This window comes from Strongylocentrotus purpuratus, unplaced genomic scaffold (assembly GCF_000002235.5).
Source record: "Strongylocentrotus purpuratus isolate Spur 01 unplaced genomic scaffold, Spur_5.0 spur5_scaffold_17, whole genome shotgun sequence".
NCBI lineage: Eukaryota > Metazoa > Echinodermata > Echinoidea > Camarodonta > Strongylocentrotidae > Strongylocentrotus > Strongylocentrotus purpuratus.
Window position 1 is genome coordinate 8149743 of NW_022145602.1, and position 24861 is coordinate 8174603.

At 38.0% G+C, this 24861-nt stretch overlaps 1 protein-coding gene across 1 annotated transcript in view; it reads right to left on the reverse strand.

Moving 5' to 3' along the window:
- LOC100892162 overlaps window positions 1-7114 on the reverse strand; it is a 32596-nt gene extending 25482 nt beyond the window's left edge. The window contains exon 1 of the mRNA XM_030988149.1: window positions 6914-7114. Coding sequence (XP_030844009.1) covers window positions 6914-7114 — 201 coding nt within the window. The remainder of the gene's footprint in view (window positions 1-6913) is intronic.
- Window positions 7115-24861: the final 17747 nt, after the last annotated feature.

Here is a 24861-nt window from a genome sequence, read left to right on the forward strand (position 1 = left end):
AAATGTTGAGAAAAGAAATCCATCAAAAAATGTGCATTTGATTTTTTTTAAAAAATTGATTTCATGTTTAAAGTTGTTGTCTGACATATAGAACAATTCAACAACTTGATCACGGTATATGATTGATTTTATAAGCTTTTCTTGGATTTTAGTTTGACCAAGTGATGTCAATATGAAATGTTGCTTGATTGTAATGTAGATGTTGTGTAGTTTTACATGGATGTTTGCTATTGTTTAATAAAGGAACCCTGTGGATGAGGGGAAAAAATCTTTGTCACAAAAGTTGGCAAGGAGGATCAACATTTGATCCTATGATCCAGGCTATACAGATGAAACATATAGGGATAGGGTTCCACTTTAATTAAGGTAAAAATGTACGGTTAGGTACACGTAATATGATATATTCAATGTGTATAAAAACATTGCTATGTTGTGATACACCGACGCATACCCGCCGCCTCCAAAGATACACTCAATAATAAATGTATGATCAGCATATCTCTGAAATACAGTGAATTTGCTGTTTCATTACTAGTGTTAAATATTATAAGTTTAAGTTTACAGTAATATGTAAGGTCTGAGGTTGAGGGTAGAATTTTGGCTGGTGTAGGAAACAGACGCCGAGCAATCGTCGCAGTAGCAAGTGTCGTACAACAGTCTTGAAGATAGTTCTATACAATCGAGCAGCACGTAATCCAGCTGTGCGATCTGGATGGTTGTACACTGCCATTGTGTGGCTCTCCAAGGTATTCTGACTGCTGTGATGTCCATCATATGTCATCTTCCTCGTCTGAGACGTTATCCTCCTCGTCTTAGACGTCATCCTCTTCGTCTTAGACGTCATCCTCCTCGTCTTAGACGTTATCCTCCTCGTCTGAGAAGTCACTAAAAAAGTCCCTGAATTGATGTTGAGGAAAGAATAAAACTATATGTTTGGGGGATAGGATCTGGGCCTTGTAACATATATGAAGTGACTGACAATCCAATCAATTGTAAAAATCTGTTGAATCTTCAGTTTTGCTACTATTCATTGTATCTTGGGAAGCATTGATCTACATGTATCTGTAACAGAAAATTAATGATAAGTTGCTATTTATTATAATGTTAAGATTTATTAAAGTAGATATTCATTGATTTTAAAAAACTAACTTTATTTTCATTATTGCAAAGTTGAAACTTTCTCAAAATTCAATGCTTGGAAACATTCGAAGTAATGATTATTATAAATTACAAAAAGCCTAAATACAGCCCCGGCATAGCACCTGAAGAGCTCTCTGAACGCTGCTGAGATGTGTGAGATCACAGTATGGACATGACTTGCACAAGCAGACGATGTCCCATGACATCTCACACATTTTCAGCGCCTGTGTTTTCATCTTCTCTTGAGTTCTTTTTCTTACTTCACTACCATCAGCCTAAATGTATAATCTAATGCCTCACTCTAAACCCCGCGCATGGCTTTATTTTGATGGAAAATGCAGCGATACAAAAATAAAGTAATCTGTCGCTTGTAAACAAATAAGACGCCATTGTATATTCAGCTGCACACACCGGGGTATGTTCGGCGTTTCAAGAGGGAACAAATGCCGTCCTTAATATCATTCCGGGGGGTTTTCAATTTAAAAGTCTGGTTTCTTTGATTGTTAATTAACCCCTTTCCTGTGTATTTACAAACAAAATATTCTAGTTATAAGAATCAGGTCATATCCCCTTTTGAATGGTTTGACATGCCATTACACTTATATACACTAAACTCATTATAATTTGAGAAATAATAGCTTTGCAATTATGTTCATTCTCTATGGGATGTCGTCTACTTGGGCAATGTTGGTCCATATAGTGACGTCATTAAAACATCATTATTTTTCCGGCGAATCTCTCGTAGTTCCCAGCTGCTATGGAGGTGGTTGTATTTGTATTTTTATAAATCACCCGATATGCAGTTGACCTAAAACTTGTGTGATGGCCATCTGTTAGCTTACCAGTTTCTAGTGATACAATATTTGAAATATTTGTGATCTTCTTTGAATTTCACCTTTAATATCATTCCGGGGTTTTTTCAATTTGAAAGTCTGGTTTCTTTGATTGTTAATTAACCCCTATCCTGTGTATTTACAAGCAAAAGATTTAAGTTATCAGAATCGGGTCATATCCCCTTTTGAATGGTTTGACATGCCATTACACTTATATACACTAAACTCATTATAATTTGACAAATAATAGCTTTGCAATTATGTTCATTCTTTATGGGGTGTCGTCTGCTTGGGCAGTATTGGTCCATATAGTGACGTCATTAAAACACCGTTATTTTTTCGGCGGATCTCTCGTATATCCCAGCAGCTATGGAGGTGGTTGAATTTGTATTTTTATAAATCACCTGATATGTAGTTGACCTAAAACCTCTTCTAGTGATACATTAGTTGACATATTTGTGATTTTCTTTGAATTTCACCTTTAAAGGAGATACAGGTACAATCAAGGTTTGGGAGATAATATTAACCTTAATTTTCAATTTGACATGGCTAGTGAAAGAATGTTTCCTGTTATAGTAAAGGTAACTAAGATTCTACACAAAGCTGGTTATGGACATGTACATTTAAGAGATAAATCTGCACCAGCACCTACATTTAGTGTCTATTCCATGCACTCTCAAGTCACGATAATGAACTTACTTTTCACTATTTAAACATAAAAGACAACATACGGTATAGTTTTCAGAATAAGCCCCAGAATACTAAGCATATGTACTTGGGTTATTGTTAACAATAAGTCAATATACATATATTGTTAGCAGGATTTTGCAGCAACTAGCTGCATCATAATAACTTTGGGTGGCCTTGATTTTGTAGAGACTTGATAGAAATGAAAAGAGGAGGAAATGTGCCTAATAGAAAAAATAAGACATAAAAAGTGATATCTGTGCACGATAATATACAAATGATGTATGCAAATAAATTTATTATAATTATGATCTATCTGCTCTTGAGTTGAGGCTGTATGCCTCTGTTGTAGACAACCGTCAGGCTGAGTATGATAGGTGCATAACAATCCCTAACAAGATTGGATAGACCCTGTAATGAACAAATGAAAACATCTATCAATGTTTTATACAAGAAAGAGCCTAGTTCCATGTTATTTGATGTAAAAAGACTTCATTTCAAGATGGTTTTTAGTAATTGATAAACCCCGACGTAAATAGGCTTAATTGAGGGCACACACAGAGATAGGTGCACTTACCTCTACAAGCTAGTGCTACACATGTATTAATCTACACATAGTAATCTATAATAATAATACGCTAAGGCTCTGCGGGGGGCGCGACGTCTCCGCGAGCCTTTGTATTCTATTGTTTTTTAATGAGATCGCCGACCCAAGTTGGTGCGGCTATCTCCTCCTGAACCCTCCCCTCGGGGTACCCGTGCCCGGTGCCATCGTCCGCGGGAGAGTCTACTCTGTGGAATTGGCTATACTCCGCCCGAGGTCCTCCTCCGTGTCGACGTCCAGGGCGAAAACAGACGCGATATGCATAATGCATGATATGCGTGACGACAGAGATACCTCATGCATATTCAATATTACATCCGTATCAAAGAGACACACAACAGATGACCATTAGCTCACATTATGTTGCGTATTAAAATGCTCTATGCAAAGGGCGGGATTACCCCGAGTAAACCATCTTGCTATAGGATGTGCTTTGTAAGAGCTGCACAAGCCAGAGAGATACACGGGGCTTCCCGTCGACGTCCAAACTTAGAGACCTATTTCCATCATGATTGCAGCGATTTTTATATAGTTTTCGTGAATGGAGGTATGAAATCAAAGCTTATTTTGTGATTATTACGGCCATGTTTACTGAATTTTGATTATCATTTTCTAAAGGAAAGTTTTCACAAGAAAACCATTGGACTGACAGTTCAGTTGCAAGCTAACTTCAGTCAACACACGTACATTATACACAGTGCTCGAACACACGTACAGTATACACAGTGCTTGGCCGGGGCGCTTTGACTGAGTGAGCTTCGCTAGAGTCGAAGAGTATGGGGGGCCAAGCAGGCCAATATTCGTACAACTATACAACTACACATACGTCTATCCATCCATCGAAGAACCCGTCAACACAACAGCGTGCGGGCCGAAGTGCCATAAATTTGTTTCTTATATTTACAGTAAATTACAAGAAAGCATTAAATAGGGATATGAATTGTACATTTGCATATTAATAGTTCAATATCAACCAGACAGAAGCATGTGACTTAATGCAATGCAAAACAGTCAGTTGCGTAATGAGTAAAATTGTTGGGGGGGGGGGGGGGGGGTGGTGGTGCAGAAAAAATATCTGCATCACCATGCACCATTCTTGCATGTTACATGAAGGCTCCAAGAAACGGGGGGGGGGGGTCAGATCACAGCGGGTTGAGTGTATATATGCGTGGGGTCCACGGGTTTCAAGGGGCTATAAACCCCCGAAAGCTCAGGGGTTTTAGGCATTTAATTAGGGTCAGATGAGCATATTTTTAATACTTTATTTGTGACGCTGGCAGGTCACTAATTGGCGTGGGGTCCATACAAAGATTTGCGTAGTGTTGCGTACCAACTACGATGGCCTACATGTACGTTACTATATGCTGAGGGACGCAAAGGGGTACGCAAGATGGACGCAAACAATTCAACATGTTTAATTTTTTTCGCGTACTTTCGACACGGAAAGTACGCCTTTTTACGCAACACTACGCAACACTTCGCAACAGTGCGCTACCCTACGCCAGATCGACAAAGCAGTAAAAGCTTTCCACACAGTAAGCAACCATAAGCAAACCTGTACGCCAGCCTACGCATAACCTACGCAGGGACTACAGTGAAGCAACATTTTTCCATTAATACGCAGCCCAATTTATGCGTAGTCGGTACGCCACACTACGCAACTCTAGGCAGTTTCAGTGTGAAAGAGGCTTAAAGAATAACTACCGGTAGAGTTTTTTTTTATGAATGGCAAATAAAGTTCTTGGTGGTTTTAATTTAGAGAGACTCTATATATCTATTTACACCCCTCGCCCCCCTCTAGAATCCCGCAAATTTCCGCGGGTCCTGCTAGTACATGTATAAAACACATTAAACTCTAAATGCACTGCTGCACATTGTGCACTTAATGATTCTTAAATAGTACTGGAAAGTATTGCATGCTTTTTCATTGAAAAACGTGTAATAGTCTCAGCAAGTAAAGCACACATGACCGCATTTGACCATTCATTTGATAAGGATCTAGGAGTGAATTATATTATAAAATGAATTTGTAATTCATTATGTTTAGTTCATGCACTTACAATTCCCAGGTGAGTGACTGCAGGAATGACTCAAAATCCACTAGAGGCTTTCCATTGTAGCTGAAATTTCCTTCTCTGACTTGAGGAAAAGAACCCTGAAAAGAATATAGAGATATGAGCAAGATTGGTGATTCATTTCATGTCATTTTCCTCCATTCCAGTTTGACTGGCATACTGTACCATGTTTCATACATGTCCATACCAGGTCAATCTCTTTGGTATAATTATAGACTGATTGTCCTTGTGTTCCCCACCAAACACACACACACACATACAAAACTTTACGCTGATACCCCTCAGCCTCCTCCTTCCCTCCCCTCCCCCATCAAACACACACATTCAAAACTGGTCAACATTTAAACAAATCTTAATACTGCGCGCCCCTCCCCCCCACCCCATACAAACACACATGTATAACAAAAACAAGGGGACTGACTTTTAAAATATTATTACACCTATAGTGCATTTAATAACTGCATATTCATAACCCATGTCACGCACCTATCCAAAACATCTGGAAAAAAAAGAAAAAAGAATGCTGAGCAAAATAGGGTTTAAGAAATTGGTTAGTGCAGGATAGTAAGCAAAGAACAGTCATGACAGAGCATGCATCGAACAATAGGAGGACTGACTTTTCCAATTATAGCCATGGTGCATTTAATTATTGCATATTCGTCAGAGTAACCCTGGTCATGCACCTATACAAAACATCAAGAACAAAAACAAAAACAGAATGCTGAGTAAAACACAATGGGTCTTGATAATATAAATATAAGCCAGTATATGAAGGTTGTAATATGACGCCTTATATTACGGAGGCTAAATAAAGACAACTTTAGAGAGTCAACTTACGGTTCAGAGTACGATTCTATTGGCATCATATATAGATCTATATGCTTTTCAACGATAGCTGGTGCTATCACTAATATCATTACATCCCCCTTTCTTTAGTTTGAAAACATTTGAAACAAAAAACTCAATCAAATAACTTTATTAAGTCTTTCAAGGAGTCTGTTCATATGTCTGTGTTCTGTGTTCAACCATCTTTCCTTTTGTACGAGTACTGCTAATGTTGAGTTAGTAAGTTGTCATGACCATCCAAATCAAGAAGTAACTGCTTCATTTGTATTCGCTATAATTTGCTTTATCATTATTTTCATATGCGACACGTTGATAATAAATCTCCTAACACTGCGATGTTTCCACATTGATCCTTTTTACACATTTCAAATCTCCAAAGAGCTCTTTCCACATTTGGATATTTCAAGCTAAATATCCAATACTTCCACTAATTATGTGCTTGTAGGTGTTGAAATCACTGATATTTGCTTCCCTCCAATTTCATCGTGGTTTTTCATAAACACAAACTAGAAGCTTCCATGTGAACTAACACTGCCTTCACGAAGTGAACACAAACTAAAAAACTTTCCTGCAACCTCAACACTGATGTCGCGAAAACTTTCTTGCAATTTCAACACTGATATCACGAACTAAACGTAGAACATATTTCCACACATCTCCATCTCCCGTTAAAAATTTAGGCGATTTGGTGGTCGTCGATTTCTGCGAGGATAACGACGCTCTTTCACTGGAGCTGGCGCTGAATTATCAAGGAGGTCATCGTCATCCATCTCGGGGTCAAACTCGTGGTGATTCGTTGCAAAGCGAAGGTGTCGGCGGTTTTGACGGTATCGACCTCCTCCCTCTCCTTCAACGATGAGTGATCTGGGGTTGGCATCTACAGCTACGACGACAGCTGGTTTCCAATGAGTATCATTTCCTGCTTTCATCATTACAGGATCACCAGGTTTCAATGAGGGTAGCTGCTGAGCACCATGATCATAGTACTTCTTCTACTTCTCTTTCAACTGCGTTTGCCTGGTGACAACACCCTTCTTGGTAGCGGGTTTCAACAGCTGCCTGGAGGTCGGGATGGTGGTTCTCGTCCTCCTCCCCATCAGTATCTGAGCTGGTGATGGCAAACCATCACCTGGTGTATTTCTGTACTGCAACAATGCTAGATGTGGATCCTCTCCTGCCTCTCGAGCCTTTTTCAACAGTTTCTTCACCACTTGCAATGCCCTTTCTGCTTTGCCATTTGATTGTGGGTAGTGCGGGATGATGTTGTATGGACAAATCCGTACTGCTTGCTGAATGTACAGAATTCTGCACTAGAGAACTGTGGCCCATTATCAGTCACAAGGGTCTCTGGAATCCCATGTCTGGAAAACTGTTGCTTACAACAAGTAATGACAGCTGTACTTGTCGTCTTTGTGAGTTGGCTGATCTCAATGAAGTTTGACAAATAGTCCACAAGTACTAGGTATGTCTTGTTCTGCTCATAGAACAAATCTACCCCAACTCTTTGCCATGATTATTCCGGTACTCCATGACTCATCAATGGCTCCTTTGAATTGCAGTTTTGATGCCTACTGCAAATCTCACATCTGCTGATCATGTCGTGGATCTCAGCATTCACACCAGGCCAAAAGATGACATCTCTGGCAAATCTCTTTGGTTTCTCTATGCCTTGATGACCCCGGTGTAGCGTTGTTAACATCAACTTTCTCAATTTGGCTGGAATAATCACTTTACCTTGCTTGAAAAGCAGGTTTTCCTCGATGGTAATTTCATCCCTGTAGTCCCAATACATGCAAACCTCAGGGTCAACATTAGAACGGTTTGCAGGCCAGCCTTCTTGAACTACAGCTTTGAGTTTCTGCAGTACTCTATCACCCATGGTTTCTCTTTGCATCTCGTCTACTCGCTCTGGTGTCATTGCTAGACAGTTTACCATGCAAATGACTACATCTTCTTGGTTGTCATCATTTTCAGTAAGGGGACTGAAGTCTCTGCTTAGTGCATCAGCAACATGCATAAGTGTTCCTTTCTTATACTGCAGTGTCAGGTCGTACTTCTGTAGCTTCAGTAACATTCTTTGAAGTCGAGGTGGTGTATCAGCCAATGGCTTCTTACTGATTGTTTCATGAGGCTTGTGGTCAGTTTCCACCACAAAGTTCCTCATGAAGACATATTGATGAAATCATTCCACACCAAACACCACTGCTGCAAGCTCCTTTTCGATCTGAGCATAATTCTTCTCACTGTCTGTGAATTCTTTGGATGCGTATGCGACAGGCCGTTCATTTTGCAACAACACTGCTCCCACACCATTCTTAGAAGTATCTACACTTACTACCACTGGTTCAGTCACACTATAGTATTGAAGAACTGGTGCTTCTGTCACAAGCTTCTGCGTGGTTTCAAACGCAACATCCTGCTGAGGTAACCACTGCCAGCCTGTCTCCTTCTCTAATAACTTTCTGAGTGGTGCAGTAACATCTGAAAGATTTGGTATGAATTTAGCCAAATATGTGATCATACCAAGATATCTTTGCATCTCTTTCTTGGTGGCTGGTTTCTGCATTCTTGTCACTGCTTCTACTTTTCTGGGATCAGGTTTCACGCCATCTTGTGTCAGGACATGTCCTATGTAGCTAACTTCAGTGACGTTTAGCTTACACTTCTCTCTGTTCAGTTTCACATTGTGCTGTCTCGGTCTGTTCATCACTGCTTCCAATCGAGCATCATGTTGCTGTTCTGTTTCTCCCCAGATCAGGATATCATCCATTACCACTTCAATGCCTTCAAGATCATCTAACATCTGCATCATTACTCTCTGGAATATCTCCGGCGCAGACTTGATGCCAAAGGGCATCCTCTTGTATCTGTATCTGCCATTGGGACTGTTGAATGTACACAAGTCTGCACTGGCATCATCTAATCTCATCTGCCAATATTCAGCATTTGCATCCAATGTAGAGAAGAATTTGGCACTTGAGATCCTTGTCATTACTTCCTCAATTGTCTGCATTGGGAAGTGTTCTCTTTCTATTGCATCATTTAGGTCTCTCGGGTCAATGCATATTCGCACCTTGTCACTGTTTTTCTTTCTGACCGTGACATGCTGTTCACCCACTTGCTTGGTTGCTTTACCTTTTCGACAACTCCTAAACTTTCCATTCGATCCAGTTCCTCTCTCACCTTCTCACGCAATGCCACCGGGACTCGTCTCGGGGGGGGGGGGGTGAACCACTGGTTGGGCACCACTTTTGACTTTGATGCTCTGCTCCCATGGCATAGAACCTAGAACCTTCAAACACGTCTTCATATCTGGCCAGAACATCAGCTTGGATCGTATGCATTCGTTGGATCAAATTGAGCTTTCTACATGCATTCAATCCCAAAACTGGTTGCACCTCCTGTCCGACAACTTGAAATTTGAGGTTGTAATAGACATATTTGTGCTCACAAAGGAGGTTTGTTTTTCCTTTGGGTGTGATCTTGTGTCCTGAATACATCACTAGCCGAGCACGAGACCTAGTGATAGGGGCTCTCAACTCCTCTTGCACAACTTGTGGAATAACATTGCACAGTGCCCCAGTATCTAACTTGAATCGCAGCTTTCTATCATTCACTTTCAGATCGATCATCCAGCCTCCATCATCATCATCTCCTGCATGGACAACCTCAACAAAGAATTCAGTATGCCCATCTGGTTCATCTGTCATTTCATGTACTGCTTTCTGTTGGCCTTTCATTTGTCTGGGCTGTTGGGACTTGCACATTCTGGCAAAATGATTTTGCCTGTGGCACTTCCTGCACTCTTGACCATATGCAGGACAAAGTTCTTTCTTCCACTCATGTTGTCCACCACAGAACTTACAAGGACGTTTCATATCTCTGTTATCTTAAGGCCTCTTCTGAATCGACATGTCAGGAATCGGCGTCTGCCTCATTGCATGAACAGCTGATTGTCCATCGAGAATGTTCATGTTGGCCTTGGACAACTCAGATGCCCGACATTAATCCAATTCAGTTTGTCTCAACAACCGTTCTCTTAGCACTGAGCTGTTGATTCCACAAATGATACGATCTCTGATTAGCGAATCCTTTAGGTCACCAAAATTGCAATTTGCAGCTAACACTTTCAGCTCCGTCAGAAATGCATCACACGCTTCACCAGCCTCTTGATTTCTGGTGATAAATTTGTAACGGTCCACTGTCTCATTTTTGGGAGGGTTGCAATACTCTCCAAAGGCTGCAAGTACTTCTTTGAGGGTTTTATCTGCTGACAATAACGTGGTGCTAAGCTCTCTGCCTTTTTCTCCTACTAGGTACTTGAATAGCTTTATCTTCCTGCTGTCATCCTTTTCATCCATGACCAAATCAAAATACAGTTCAAATTCTTCCTTCCATCTTCTCCATTCATGAGGAAGGTTACTGGCTTCCAGATCTAAAGTTCGAGGTGGCTTAATATGATCCATCTTTCACAAGTTACCCCAAATCAATCTCAACTGAGGTATGCCGAACTTTAACAGATTTTCAGCCAGTTCTGTAGGTCACTCGGTTTCAATACAGCGTCAATTGAGCAATTCCACGATGTAGTAGCCGGCCATTTCTGGACGTCGAGCTGCGGGGACCCATGCACGTAACGTTCAGTGCACGCAATACATCAGCATTCCATCATCAATCGCACACCATTTCTGTTGACTTGACAACATTTCACTGCATACAGTTCATTTTAAATCATAATTATATGTTCATGATTTACTTCTGACACCATGTAATATGTAATATGTAATATGTAATATGTAATATGTAATATGTAATATGTAATATGTAATATGTAATATGTAATATTAATATTAATGTAATATGTAATATGTAATATGTAATATGTAATATGTAATATGTAATATGTAATATAACGGAGGCTAAATAAAGACAACTTTGGAGACTCAACTTACGGTTCAGAGTACGATTCTATTGGCATCATATATAGATCTATATGCTTTTCAACGATAGCTGGCACTATCACCAATATCATTACAAAGGTTAAGTTTCATTTTGTGATATATTACATTAAATGTAACAACAGTGAAAATTAAAAAATCGGTTCTTCATAAAATGTCGGGTAAAGACATTGCATTTCAAGTGATCTATTATACCTGAATGGATGATGTCTTTGCTTTCAATGTAGAGCAGAAACCCTGAGCAAATAAAGTAATATCCCCAATTGTCAGGCCAGTCAGGTTTGGCATGGAACACAATGATTCTGCTAGGTTCTGGGATGAGGTTGTTGTGGGAAACTCCTCTACATCAAGAGAGATAGCTTGGACCTGTACATACAGTGAATCATAAAGTTTAATGATACAAAAATTTGATAGGTTTAATAACAATAACATCCCATTCTTGATGAGCACATGTCACATTATGATATACATGTAACATTTCTCTGTACTTTCAAAGGACTTTGAATATTATTACCCTCGCTTTAGCTCTGGCAACGGTAGTGATGAATTCAAGGAATATATCCTACCAGGTACCCAGTTACCACACCTAGGTCGATGGTGGCAAATATAGACGAATGTCATGCCAAACAACATTAGTGCTACGTACAGCAGGCATTCGAGTCCCATACCTCATGGTTCACTGTGCAGTGACCTATAGTTAACCACTGGACCACAAACACGGTCTACATGAACCATTGTTGATGCCCATTATTTTAAAATGTATATTATTCATATGATTGATTTTAATAAATAGAGCTGTATTTGTGTTTGGAGAATTAAATAAACAAAGAAGAAGCTATAGCTTTGTCCAATATTTAGACACATTTTTCACATTGACTAAATGCTATAGAATACATTCATGACTAAAAGTATGCATTACACAAAATGTATATTTGGAGTGAGTACATGTAGTTGTGCTAAAAAAAGTACACAGTGATCAAGATCTCCATCCTTGTTGAGTGAATATTGAAATCTGAAGTGTGCTTTGATACTGATTTAAGACCCATGATGACATATCATTCCGACCTTATGAATCGCTCTGAACTTTAACATACCGGTATACAAGTTAGAAACAAAACTATATTTGTATCTACTAGTCTTGAGAATAATTCAGTAATCTGTTAATACTAAATTGTATCACTGCAGCACAGCTTTCTTCTTCCCTCAATTTTTTAATATTTAAAACCTCCAAATTACCTTTTCTGAGGCAAACCTTTAAAAGATTTTTTTTTCGCAAAACATCATATTCTCAACTCAAGCTATATGAATTTTGTATCAAACACTGCACATGATAGACCCTCTTTATATTCATTTTCTTTTTCTGCTAAGAGTATAACATTTTTGGACAAAATATGGACTGTTGCTAAAATATAATCACTCCTTAAAGCCATCTCCACTGCTACATGCATGTAATGAATTCGTCATGGCAAGGACATAGAGTACAAACACACATCCATACCTGTAAAGTTGATGCCTTTGCATTCAGTGTAGAATAGAACTCCTCCTGGAAACGAATTTGTTCTAGTGTCAGTTCAGTCAGGTTTGGCATCGAACAAAGAGCATCTACGAGGTGATGTGAAGAAGCTGATGTCGGACACCCAAAATCTTTAAGCTTGAGAGTTTGGACCTACATGTATACGAACAGTGATTCATACTAGTACATTACCATAGTACATGTTTTTATTGAATAGCTGAAAATATAACTTGGTGCTCAGGTATACATATATAAGTGTATGGCTAGGCTTAGGTGACATATGCTCTGGGTTATATTTACTCAACTACATAGGATTTAGATAAGGACTGCAAATAGGTTCATATATATATATATGTTCCTTCTGAATATGAATTTGAATGTGTCTGGTTGAGAATACGACCACATAGATTACCTAGATGTATATCAAGTATCATTGTATGTGTAGTGTATATCCCACCAGGATCACCCCATCACACAACCCTGATTGATCACATAACCAATTAAATTGATGTGTAAGGCACTGTGTATGTAGACTGTGGATTTTTTATTTTGGGAGATTTTAACCGGGTAGATGTAGACCTGTTGTTGAGAGTACATGGACTCAAACATATGGTAGATAAGCCAACTAGAGGTGAGGCAATTCTTGATTTGATATTGACCAATATGAGAAAACAACTACATGACACCCGACATTGAGTCTCCTCTGGGAATGAGTGACCATAACACAGTGATGTGGACTGCAAAGAATAGAACAAAGGCTCCCAACAAGGTAGTCAAGAAAACATCACGTCCAATGACATATCAAGGGATCCATGAGTTTGGAAAGTGGGCTAACATTCTAATCTTGGCAGGAAGTCCTTTCCGCACCAGAAACAGAATCAAAAGCAAACGCCTTTTATACCTTGATCCAAGGAGCAGTAAATAAATACTTTCCTCGTAGTTCAGTCAAACTGCACAGTGCTGACAAGCCTGGGATGACCGCACGAGTGAAAGACACCATCAATATGCGTCAGGAAGCGTTTGCCCAAGGATCCTTAACCGAATGGAAGAGCTACAAGAAATTAGCCAGCAACCAAATCAGAGAGCCTCAGGAGAATTTCTATGACAACTCCTTAGCAGGGCCAAGATCTTCAGACCCATCAAAGTGGCATAGTGGCATTCAACTCCTCGCCAATAAGATCAGAGAACGCTCTCCTATATCTGTGCCAACGCTCTCTGAAGCCAGTGATGAGGAAATAGCTATTAACCAGGAATTTTCTTCTACATCACAGGGTCGACCGCCTCTAAGTACTTCCGACCTTCCAACATATCTTTCTTCTCTAGAGCCTCCACAGGTCGAAGTGTGGGAAATGTATTGGGAGCTCAACAGGATCAACATTAAGAAGGCCATCGGCCCTGATGATTTTCCAAACAGAGTTCTCAAGGAATTTGCTTTGCGAGATCAGCATATGCATGACAGACATTTCTAACTCCTCTCTCAGGGAAGGCAAGGTCCCTCAGATCTGGAAAGACGCAGATGTTGTTCCCGTGCCAAAAGAGAAACCTGTCATAAAACTCAGGTCTGTGTTGCTAACATCTCCATGTGCGAAAGTTTGTGAGGGATTCGTGGCTAAATGGATCCAACATGACATGGGGCCAAATATTGAACGACATCAGTATGGAAGCCTCAAGGGCTCATCAACCACACACTGTTTGATTGAAATGATGCATCAATTCTACAAGGAATCAGACAGGCAGGATTTTGTAGGGAATCTTGTGATAACAGATTTCTCGAAGGCGGTCGACACGGTAGACCACACTGTGGTTGTAACTAAGCTCTTAAATATGGGAGTCCGTCCGGAAATCATCCCATGGATCGCTGACTTTCTAACGAACAGGCACCAGAGAGTAAAATACCAAAGCGATATCTCTTCCTGGAAGGAACTAAACTGTGGTGTTCCACAGGGAACAAAGATCGGCCCTCTAGCCTTTCTAGTAGTCATCAATGGCACACTGGAATCGAACGAGTTGCATACATGGAAGTATGTGGATGATCTTAGACCAAGACCGTCAATGAGCCTTCTCACCTGCAGGAAGCTGTCAACGACCTGGTGCAATGGGCTGACCAAAACTACTTTCACCTAAATGCAGCTAAATGTAAAAACTGCAGTTTTGCTTCAAGCGAACCAAACCAGCACCCCCGGAGGCGTTATTTTTTTATGCGGCACAGATTGGGGCTTTTTTTAAAAAGGGGTCTTGATTTACAGACTAATAGTGGTCGTGTGCGTACTAGACAGTATAAGTAGTAGAGGTCTGTTTTTAATAGTGTTACGTGTAATCCACTACCGTATAGAAAATCATTACATCAACAATTAAAATGAAATTGGAAATCTGAAGAGGAGGCAGCACGTCAATAAGGAGAACATCACAATAATTAGTCAATAAAACTTAACTAACTTAACCCTATTTAGCCCGGGCTATTTTGAAACTGCATAGCCTAGGTGGGGGGGGGGGGGGGGGGGGCTTCTAAGGCCCCCCCTATGATCTCGGCCGTGAAACGCCCGATCGCCGCGAAAATGTGCATACATGTCAAGTGAAGTGTATAGAATACTATGGTAATTTCAATTTTTTGAAAAATTCACTCATTTGCATATTTATGGTAATTTATGCAAATAAGGTCATAAAATTCACATTTTTGCCCATAAATCAGACATTATTCATATTTAAGCATTCTTTCTCACTACATATATTTGTTAGACCATTTGGAATAATAATACAACACAAAAAATTGAAAAACCAGGGTTATTCCTTATGTTATCTATTGTTTTGATAATTTCTTATGTATTTCTCTGTTTTTTTAACTTATGTATTTTATTGTTTTTGTTGTTTTATTTCATTTCCAACTATAATTCAACTATTTTGACCCCAAAATAAACACCTAAACTATAAACAAGACCAAATAACCAATGTTTTATCTCTTTATTTGAAAAATGAGATTTCCATATGTTTTGTACACAAATCACAAAAATGAGCGATTTTCGGGCTGACATGCGAAGACAAAAGGACACGTGACTTTGTAATGGTAGGTCCGATTTTCAAAGAATTTCTTTCAAAAGATGCGCAAGACTCGAAAGAAAAAAGTCACAAAATTTCAGTGCAAGATTTTCTTGCGTTAAAAAATTATCGCGAAAAATGTCGAGGGGGGGGGTAACGCAAGAAAATCTTGCACTGAATCTTGCACCGAAGAGGAATGTTATCTAAACACATAGTTCGCGATGGATATTCAAACTTCTTCGCAGCGCTAATGCGCTAGCGAACATGACTAGTCTCACGTACGTGCAGACACTATTCACAAGGGAAAGAACGTACTTCCCGTAGGCTCAACACGCGCCATGCCCCAATCTGTGCCGCATAAAAAAATAACGCCCCCCGGACATATCTCTAGACCCGAAAGTTTTGGAGGTGGTCGATGAAACAAAAATCCTCTGTGTCTGCGTTTTAAGGTGACCTAAAATGGGACAAACAGGTCAAAGAAATTCTGTTGAAGAGCAAGAAACTGGTACATATATTGAGCAGACTGAAAAGATTTTGAATCCTACGAGAAGACCTAGTTGCCGTTTCCGGCCAGGTTTGGAATACGCAGCACCGGTGTGGCACCCTGGACTCACAAAGAGACTTGTGCTCTGGAAAGAATTCAAAAGAGAGCGATGGGGATTGTGCTTGGAGCTGAACTCATTTATACAACTGTTCTCAAAGAAGCGTCAATAGAAACACTGGAAGAAAGAAGGCATGACCTCTGTACAAAGTTTGCCTAAGCATGCGTACGTTGCCATAGATACTGGAATGTGTTCCCTCTGAACGACACAACTCATTCCATGCAGCTCAGGACCAGCTGAACGTACAAAAACTTCAATGCCAGGACAAAAAGATATCAGAATAGCCCCATTCCATTTCTGACAACTTGCCTAAATGAATAATGTCAAGGTTGTATGATTGGGGTGAATAGAGAATAATGTACGGCAAACTCTTTTTGACGACACCGGTGTCACTATTTAATTAGTTATATATTATTGATATATATTTTGAAATCAGAACATATATCTGATATAATTATGTTTCCAGGGGTCTAGTCGCTTATTGAAGCATGAACATGGGTAATAAGCATAGCATGACAGGTATCAACAAGTTTATTTTTTGTTCAATTAAGCACTAAAATAACATATCAATTACTTATTTACCCAATTTCTACTGAATGATGCAAAACCAAATTACATAATATTATTAATGGGAATATCTTTGTTGTATATATATATATATATATTGAATTATACTTATTGCTAATATTGTGAATTGTCACTAGAAAGTGATCTAAATATTGATGACAATTCATTGTCTTTATTAATTATATTGTATTTTAAGTAGTATTATTTGAAACAATTGTGAAGGAAATATGATATGTTTTTAATCGTAAATTGTCAAGCAATTCAGCCCAGACTACAACATGATGATATCAATGAACTGAACTGAAGAAAAAAAAGGTTTGAGCTAAGGTTTAGTGATTAGTATACTTTTTAGTGCAGGGTTAAAGTTAAGAATTTGGTTACCGGTAGTGCAGGATAGTTAGCGTTGAATTTTTCTTGACAGAGCATGTGTCTAACAACAGAAGGACTGACAATTAAAGCCGTAGTGCATTTAATCTCTACAATCTACATAGTGATGCATTCAAGTAATGTATCCTTCCAGGTACCCACTTACTACACCTAGGTAAAGTGTGGCAAATGAAGATTTAATGTCTTGCCAAAAGACACGAGTGCAATAAATGGAAGGGATTCGAACCCCATACCGCATGGTTCATTGTCCAAAGACCTATAGTTATCCACTAGACCACAAACACCTCTACATGAACCATTGCTGATGCCCTTTATTTTAAAATGTATATTATTTAAATGATTGGTTTTAATAAATAGAGCTGTATTTATGTTTGAGAACTAAATAAACAAAGAAGGAACTATAGCTTTGTGCATTATTTAGACACTTTTTTTATATTGCCTAAATGCTATATGACACATTCGTGACTAAAAGTACCGTATGCATTGTACAAGAATGGATATGTAGAGTGAGTACGTGCAGTTGTGCTCAAAATAAGTACACTGTGATCCAGATCTCTATCCCTGTTTTAAAGTGAGTATTGAACCTGAAGTATACTTTAATACTGATTTCAGACCCATAATGACATAATTAAAACTTTATGAATCGATATGAACTTAAAAATATACAAATTAGAAACAAAAATATTTGAATCTACTAGTCTTTAGAGTACTTCAGTGATCGTTTACAGTTTACACTGAAATTGTATTACTGCATAATTAGCAACGCAACTCTCCTTTTCCCTTCAAAATGCTAACTCAAACAATCCAGTTATTCTCCGTCAAAGACCAAACTATTTTTCATTAGGCAAACCTTTTAAAGTGAAGTTTTGGGCAGAACATCATATTTTTAACTCAAGCTTTATGATTTCTGTATCATGCACTGCATGCACATGATAGACCCTCTTTATAACACTTTCCTTTTTCTGGTAAGACTGTCATCTTTTTCATACAATACAAAACATTACCGGTACACACATTTGAATTTTTGTAACTGTTGCTAAAATATCATCACTCCTTAAACTCATCTCAACTGCTACCGGTATATGCATGTTCATGAATTCATCATGGCAAGGATATAGAGTTCAAACACACATACATACGGTACCTGTAAGGTTGACGCCTTTGCATTCAGCGTAGAATAGAACTCCTCCTGGAAATTCTTTCCACGTAGTGTCAGGTCAGTCAGGTTTGGCATAGAACACAAAGCATCTGCGAGGTGATGTGAAGCGGCTGATGTTGGACACTGTAAAGCTGCAAGCTCGAGAGTTCGAACCTACATGTATACAAACAGTGATTTATACAAGTAATACCAGAGTACATGTTTTTATTGAATAACTGCAAATATAACTTGGTGCTCAGATTATAAGTGTATGGCTATGCTAAGGTGACACATGCTCTGGGCTTTATTTAGTCAACTATACAGTGCGTCCCAGAAAAAAACGAAACAGAGAATTATCGATGTTTTATCATAACTTAGTCTCATTTATAATTAATACATTACACATATTTGGAAAGCTTAGATCCTCCTCTTTCATTTGATGTAACTCATATGATGTATATTTGACGCATGAGTGATTAAAAACCAAATTGAAGAGAGGAAACCAAATTGAAGAGAGGAAACCAAAAAGTCATTTGGCGGACGGTATCTGAATTTCAAAGAGAAAATCACATTTCTAAAAAGGTGAGTTTCTGCTCATTTATATGACACCTCAATCAGGAAAAATGAGCAAGGAATGACGAAGTTCTGTTTGTTTAAAGTAGTGCTTGCATTTCCATAATTTGATCAAACGAATTAGTTTTCACTGGCTGCTGCCGTAGCAACAAACAGAGTTGACAAAAGACTTAACTCCGTTTCGTTGACAATCAGAAACCCAACTTTCTAGAAATGTAATTTTCTCCTTCAAATTCAGATACCATCCGCCAAATAACTTTTTGGTTTCCTCTCTTCAATTTGATTTTAATCACTCATGCGTGAAATATGCATTATATGAGATACATCAAATGAAAGAGGAGGATCTAAGCTTTCCAAATATGTGTCATTTATCAATTATAATTGTGGTTAAGTTATAATAAAACATCGATAATTCTCGGTTTTGCTTTTTCTTGGACGCACTGTATAGGACCTAGATAGAGGGTGCAAACAGGTTTGAGCTAAGGATTAGTGAGAGGTATACTTTTTGGTGCAGGGTTTAAGTTCAGAATTTGGTTAGTGCAGGATATTAACAACAACAAAATTGTTGATGAAGCATGTATCTAACAAGAGGAGGACTGACAATTAAAGCTATAGTGCAAATCTCTACATACAACATAGTGATGAATTCAAAAAATATATCCTACCAGGTTGCACTTACTACACCTAGCTCGAGTGTGGCAAATGTAGATTAATGTCTTTCAAAGAACATTAGTGCTATGTATGTAATGGATTTGAACCCCATACCTCATGGCTCACTGTCCGTAGAGTTATCCACTGGACCACAAACACATCTACATGATCCATGGTTGATGGCTTGATGCCCATTAATTTAAAATGTACATTATTCATATGATAGATTTTAATAAATAAAGCTGCATTTATGTTTGAGAATTAAATACCAAAGAAGGAACTATTGCTTTGTCCATTATTTAGACATATTTTTTATATTGCCTGAATGCTATATAATACATTCATGACTAAAAGTATGCATTATACATGAATGTAGAGTGAGTACGTGCAGTTGTGCTCAAAATAAGTACACTGTGATCCAGATCTCTATCCCTGTTTTAAAGTGAGTATTGAACCTGAAGTATACTTTAATACTGATTTCAGACCCATAATGACATAATTAAAACTTTATGAATCGATATGAACTTAAAAATATACAAATTAGAAACAAAAGTATTTGAATCTACTAGTCTTTAGAGTACTTCAGTGATCGTTTACAGTTTACACTGAAATTGTATTACTGCATAATTAGCAACGCAACTCTCCTTTTCCCTTCAAAATGCTAACTCAAACAATCCAGTTATTCTCCGTCAAAGACCAAACTATTTTTCATTAGGCAAACCTTTTAAAGTGAAGTTTTGGGCAGAACATCATATTTTTAACTCAAGCTTTATGATTTCTGTATCATGCACTGCATGCACATGATAGACCCTCTTTATAACACTTTCCTTTTTCTGGTAAGACTGTCATCTTTTTCATACAATACAAAACATTACCGGTACACACATTTGAATTTTTGTAACTGTTGCTAAAATATCATCACTCCTTAAACTCATCTCAACTGCTACCGGTATATGCATGTTCATGAATTCATCATGGCAAGGATATAGAGTTCAAACACACATACATACGGTACCTGTAAGGTTGACGCCTTTGCATTCAGCGTAGAATAGAACTCCTCCTGGAAATTCTTTCCACGTAGTGTCAGGTCAGTCAGGTTTGGCATAGAACACAAAGCATCTGCGAGGTGATGTGAAGCGGCTGATGTTGGACACTGTAAAGCTGCAAGCTCGAGAGTTCGAACCTACATGTATACAAACAGTGATTTATACAAGTAATACCAGAGTACATGTTTTTATTGAATAACTGCAAATATAACTTGGTGCTCAGATTATAAGTGTATGGCTATGCTAAGGTGACACATGCTCTGGGCTTTATTTAGTCAACTATACAGTGCGTCCCAGAAAAAAACGAAACAGAGAATTATCGATGTTTTATCATAACTTAGTCTCATTTATAATTAATACATTACACATATTTGGAAAGCTTAGATCCTCCTCTTTCATTTGATGTAACTCATATGATGTATATTTGACGCATGAGTGATTAAAAACCAAATTGAAGAGAGGAAACCAAATTGAAGAGAGGAAACCAAAAAGTCATTTGGCGGACGGTATCTGAATTTCAAAGAGAAAATCACATTTCTAAAAAGGTGAGTTTCTGCTCATTTATATGACACCTCAATCAGGAAAAATGAGCAAGGAATGACGAAGTTCTGTTTGTTTAAAGTAGTGCTTGCATTTCCATAATTTGATCAAACGAATTAGTTTTCACTGGCTGCTGCCGTAGCAACAAACAGAGTTGACAAAAGACTTAACTCCGTTTCGTTGACAATCAGAAACCCAACTTTCTAGAAATGTAATTTTCTCCTTCAAATTCAGATACCATCCGCCAAATGACTTTTTGGTTTCCTCTCTTCAATTTGATTTTAATCACTCATGCGTGAAATATGCATTATATGAGATACATCAAATGAAAGAGGAGGATCTAAGCTTTCCAAATATGTGTCATTTATCAATTATAATTGTGGTTAAGTTATAATAAAACATCGATAATTCTCGGTTTTGCTTTTTCTTGGACGCACTGTATAGGACCTAGATAGAGGGTGCAAACAGGTTTGAGCTAAGGATTAGTGAGAGGTATACTTTTTGGTGCAGGGTTTAAGTTCAGAATTTGGTTAGTGCAGGATATTAACAACAACAAAATTGTTGATGAAGCATGTATCTAACAAGAGGAGGACTGACAATTAAAGCTATAGTGCAAATCTCTACATACAACATAGTGATGAATTCAAAAAATATATCCTACCAGGTTGCACTTACTACACCTAGCTCGAGTGTGGCAAATGTAGATTAATGTCTTTCAAAGAACATTAGTGCTATGTATGTAATGGATTTGAACCCCATACCTCATGGCTCACTGTCCGTAGAGTTATCCACTGGACCACAAACACATCTACATGATCCATGGTTGATGGCTTGATGCCCATTAATTTAAAATGTACATTATTCATATGATAGATTTTAATAAATAAAGCTGCATTTATGTTTGAGAATTAAATACCAAAGAAGGAACTATTGCTTTGTCCATTATTTAGACATATTTTTTATATTGCCTGAATGCTATATAATACATTCATGACTAAAAGTATGCATTATACATGAATGTAGAGTGTGTAAATGTAGCTGAGCCTTACAATAAGTACACTTTGATCTAGATCTCCATCCCTGTTTTAAAGTAAGTATTGAATCTGAAGTATACTTTAATACTGAATTCAGACCCATGATGACATAGATAAAACTTTATGAATCACTATTAACGTAAAAATATACAAATCAGAAATCAGAAACAGAAATAAGAGTTTGGACCTACATGCATACAAATAATCATTCATACAAGTACATTACCAGAGTACAGTTTTTTACTGAATAAGTGCAAATATAACTTGCGCTAAGGTTTAGTGATAGGTATACTTTTTGATGCAGGGTTTAAGTTAAGAATTTGGTTAGTGTAGAAAAGTAACCACAGAAAAATTTGTTGACAGAGCATGTATCTAGCAAGAAGAGGGATGACAATTAAAGCCACAGTGCATTGAATCTCTACAAATTACATAGTGATTTATTCAAGGAATATATTCTAGTAGGTACCAACTTACTACACCTATGTCAATTGTGGCAAATGTAGATTAATGTCTTCCAAACAACATTAATGTTACATATGGAAGGGATTCGAACCCCATACCTCATGGTTCATTGTCCAGAGACATAGTTATCCAGTGGATCACAAACACCTCTACATGAACCATTATTGATGCCCATTATTTTAAAATGTATATTACTCATATATATGATTGATTTTAATAAATAGAGCTGTATTTATGTTTGAGAACTAAATAAACAAGGAAGGAACAATAGCTTTGTCAATTATTTAGACACATTTTTTTTTGATATCGCCTAAATGCTATATGATACATTCATGACTAAAAGTATGCATTATACAAGAATGTATACTGGTATGTGGAGTGCATGTACATGCAGTTGTGCTCAAAATAAGTACACTGTTATCTAGATCTCTATGCTTGTTTTAAAGTGAGTATTGAACCTGAAGTATACTCACTATGAACATCATGAACAAAGAAAGCGGACAAAATATACAGTTCCTCTGGTAGACAAAGGAACATCCCTTCACTGCTATTATGTAAAAAGGTGAATATGCATGTGACACCTGTTCGACACATTTTTACATAATAGCAGTGAAGGGATGTTCCTTGTCTACCTGAGGAACTGTATATTTTGTCCGCTTTCTTTGTCAGTCATGTTCATAGTGACTTTAATACTGATTTCAGACCCATAATGACATAATTAAAACTTTATGAATCGATATGAACTTAAAAATATACAAATTAGAAACAAAAGTATTTGAATCTACTTGTCTTTAGAGTACTTCAGTGATCGTTTACACTGAAATTGTATTACTGCATAATTAGCAACACAACACTCCTTTTCCCCTCAAAATGCTAACTCAAACAATCCAGTTATTCTCCGTCAAAGACCAAACTATTTTTCATTAGGCAAACCTTTTAAAGTGAAGTTTTGGGCAGAACATCATATTTTTAACTCAAGCTTTATGATTTCTGTATCATGCACTGCATGCACATGATAGACCCTCTTTATAACACTTTCCTTTTTCTGCTAAATATGTCATATTTTCATACAATACAAAACATTACCGGTACACACATTTGAATTTTTGTAACTGTTGCTAAAATATCATCACTCCTTAAACTCATCTCCACTGCTACAAGCATGTATATGAATTCCTCATGGCAAGGATATAGAGTATAAACACACATACATGTACATACCTGTAAGGTTGACGCCTTTGCATTTAGCATAGAATATAACTCTTCCTGGAAATCCTCTCCACTTAGTGTCAGGTAAGTCAGGTTTGGCATGGAACACAAAGCATCTGCTAGGAAAAGTGACGAGGCTGATGTCGGACACTGTAAAGCTGCAAGCTTGAGAGTTTGGACCTACATGTATACAAACAGTTATTCATACAAGTACAAATGTAGATTAATGTCTTCCAAACAACATTAGTGCTACTTATGAAAGGGATTTGAACCCAATACCTCATGGCTCATTGTTCGTAGACACTGGACCACTCATACTCCTTTTTTCCTCTTGATATCTATTTGCCAACTACCGGACACCATAACTTCCTGACCCAACCTGACTTTTTTTCCAACTGTAATGACAGTGATTTCTCACAATTTTCAAGCGATGTTCTGCGTCTCGACGAAGCACCACCCCCCCCCCCCCCCCCCCAGATAGGCTAGACTACGACATTACAATATTTATTTTCACTCACCTTGGACTTGTTTCCTTCTTTAGCAAGAACTGCATAGAAGTCACTGTGCAAGGCTGCTCGTTGTAATGAAACATGCTTCAGAGAGGGCACAGAGCATATTATCTTCGCCAAATCATGTGATATAATTGGTCCAAATTTGTTACCAGAAACCCCATGACGGATCTTAAATCAAAAACAAAAACAAAACAAACAACAATTATAATATGAGAAAATCAGAGTCCATTGCTAAAGTTTAAGATCACCTCAAATTTTGTTGGTGCTCTGTCACTCGGCCTGCATTAAGATTGTCTCATTGAATAATTACATAATGTGTATTTTTACCGTGGTCTTTGAGAGAAGTGCTATGAAGCCTATGATCCCAATTTCTTTTTGCAAAGGAAGGTCTGGAATAACATTTTGTCTGTAATGCAGCATGGTAAAAAAGGTAGTTTTCAAAGGGCCCGTAATT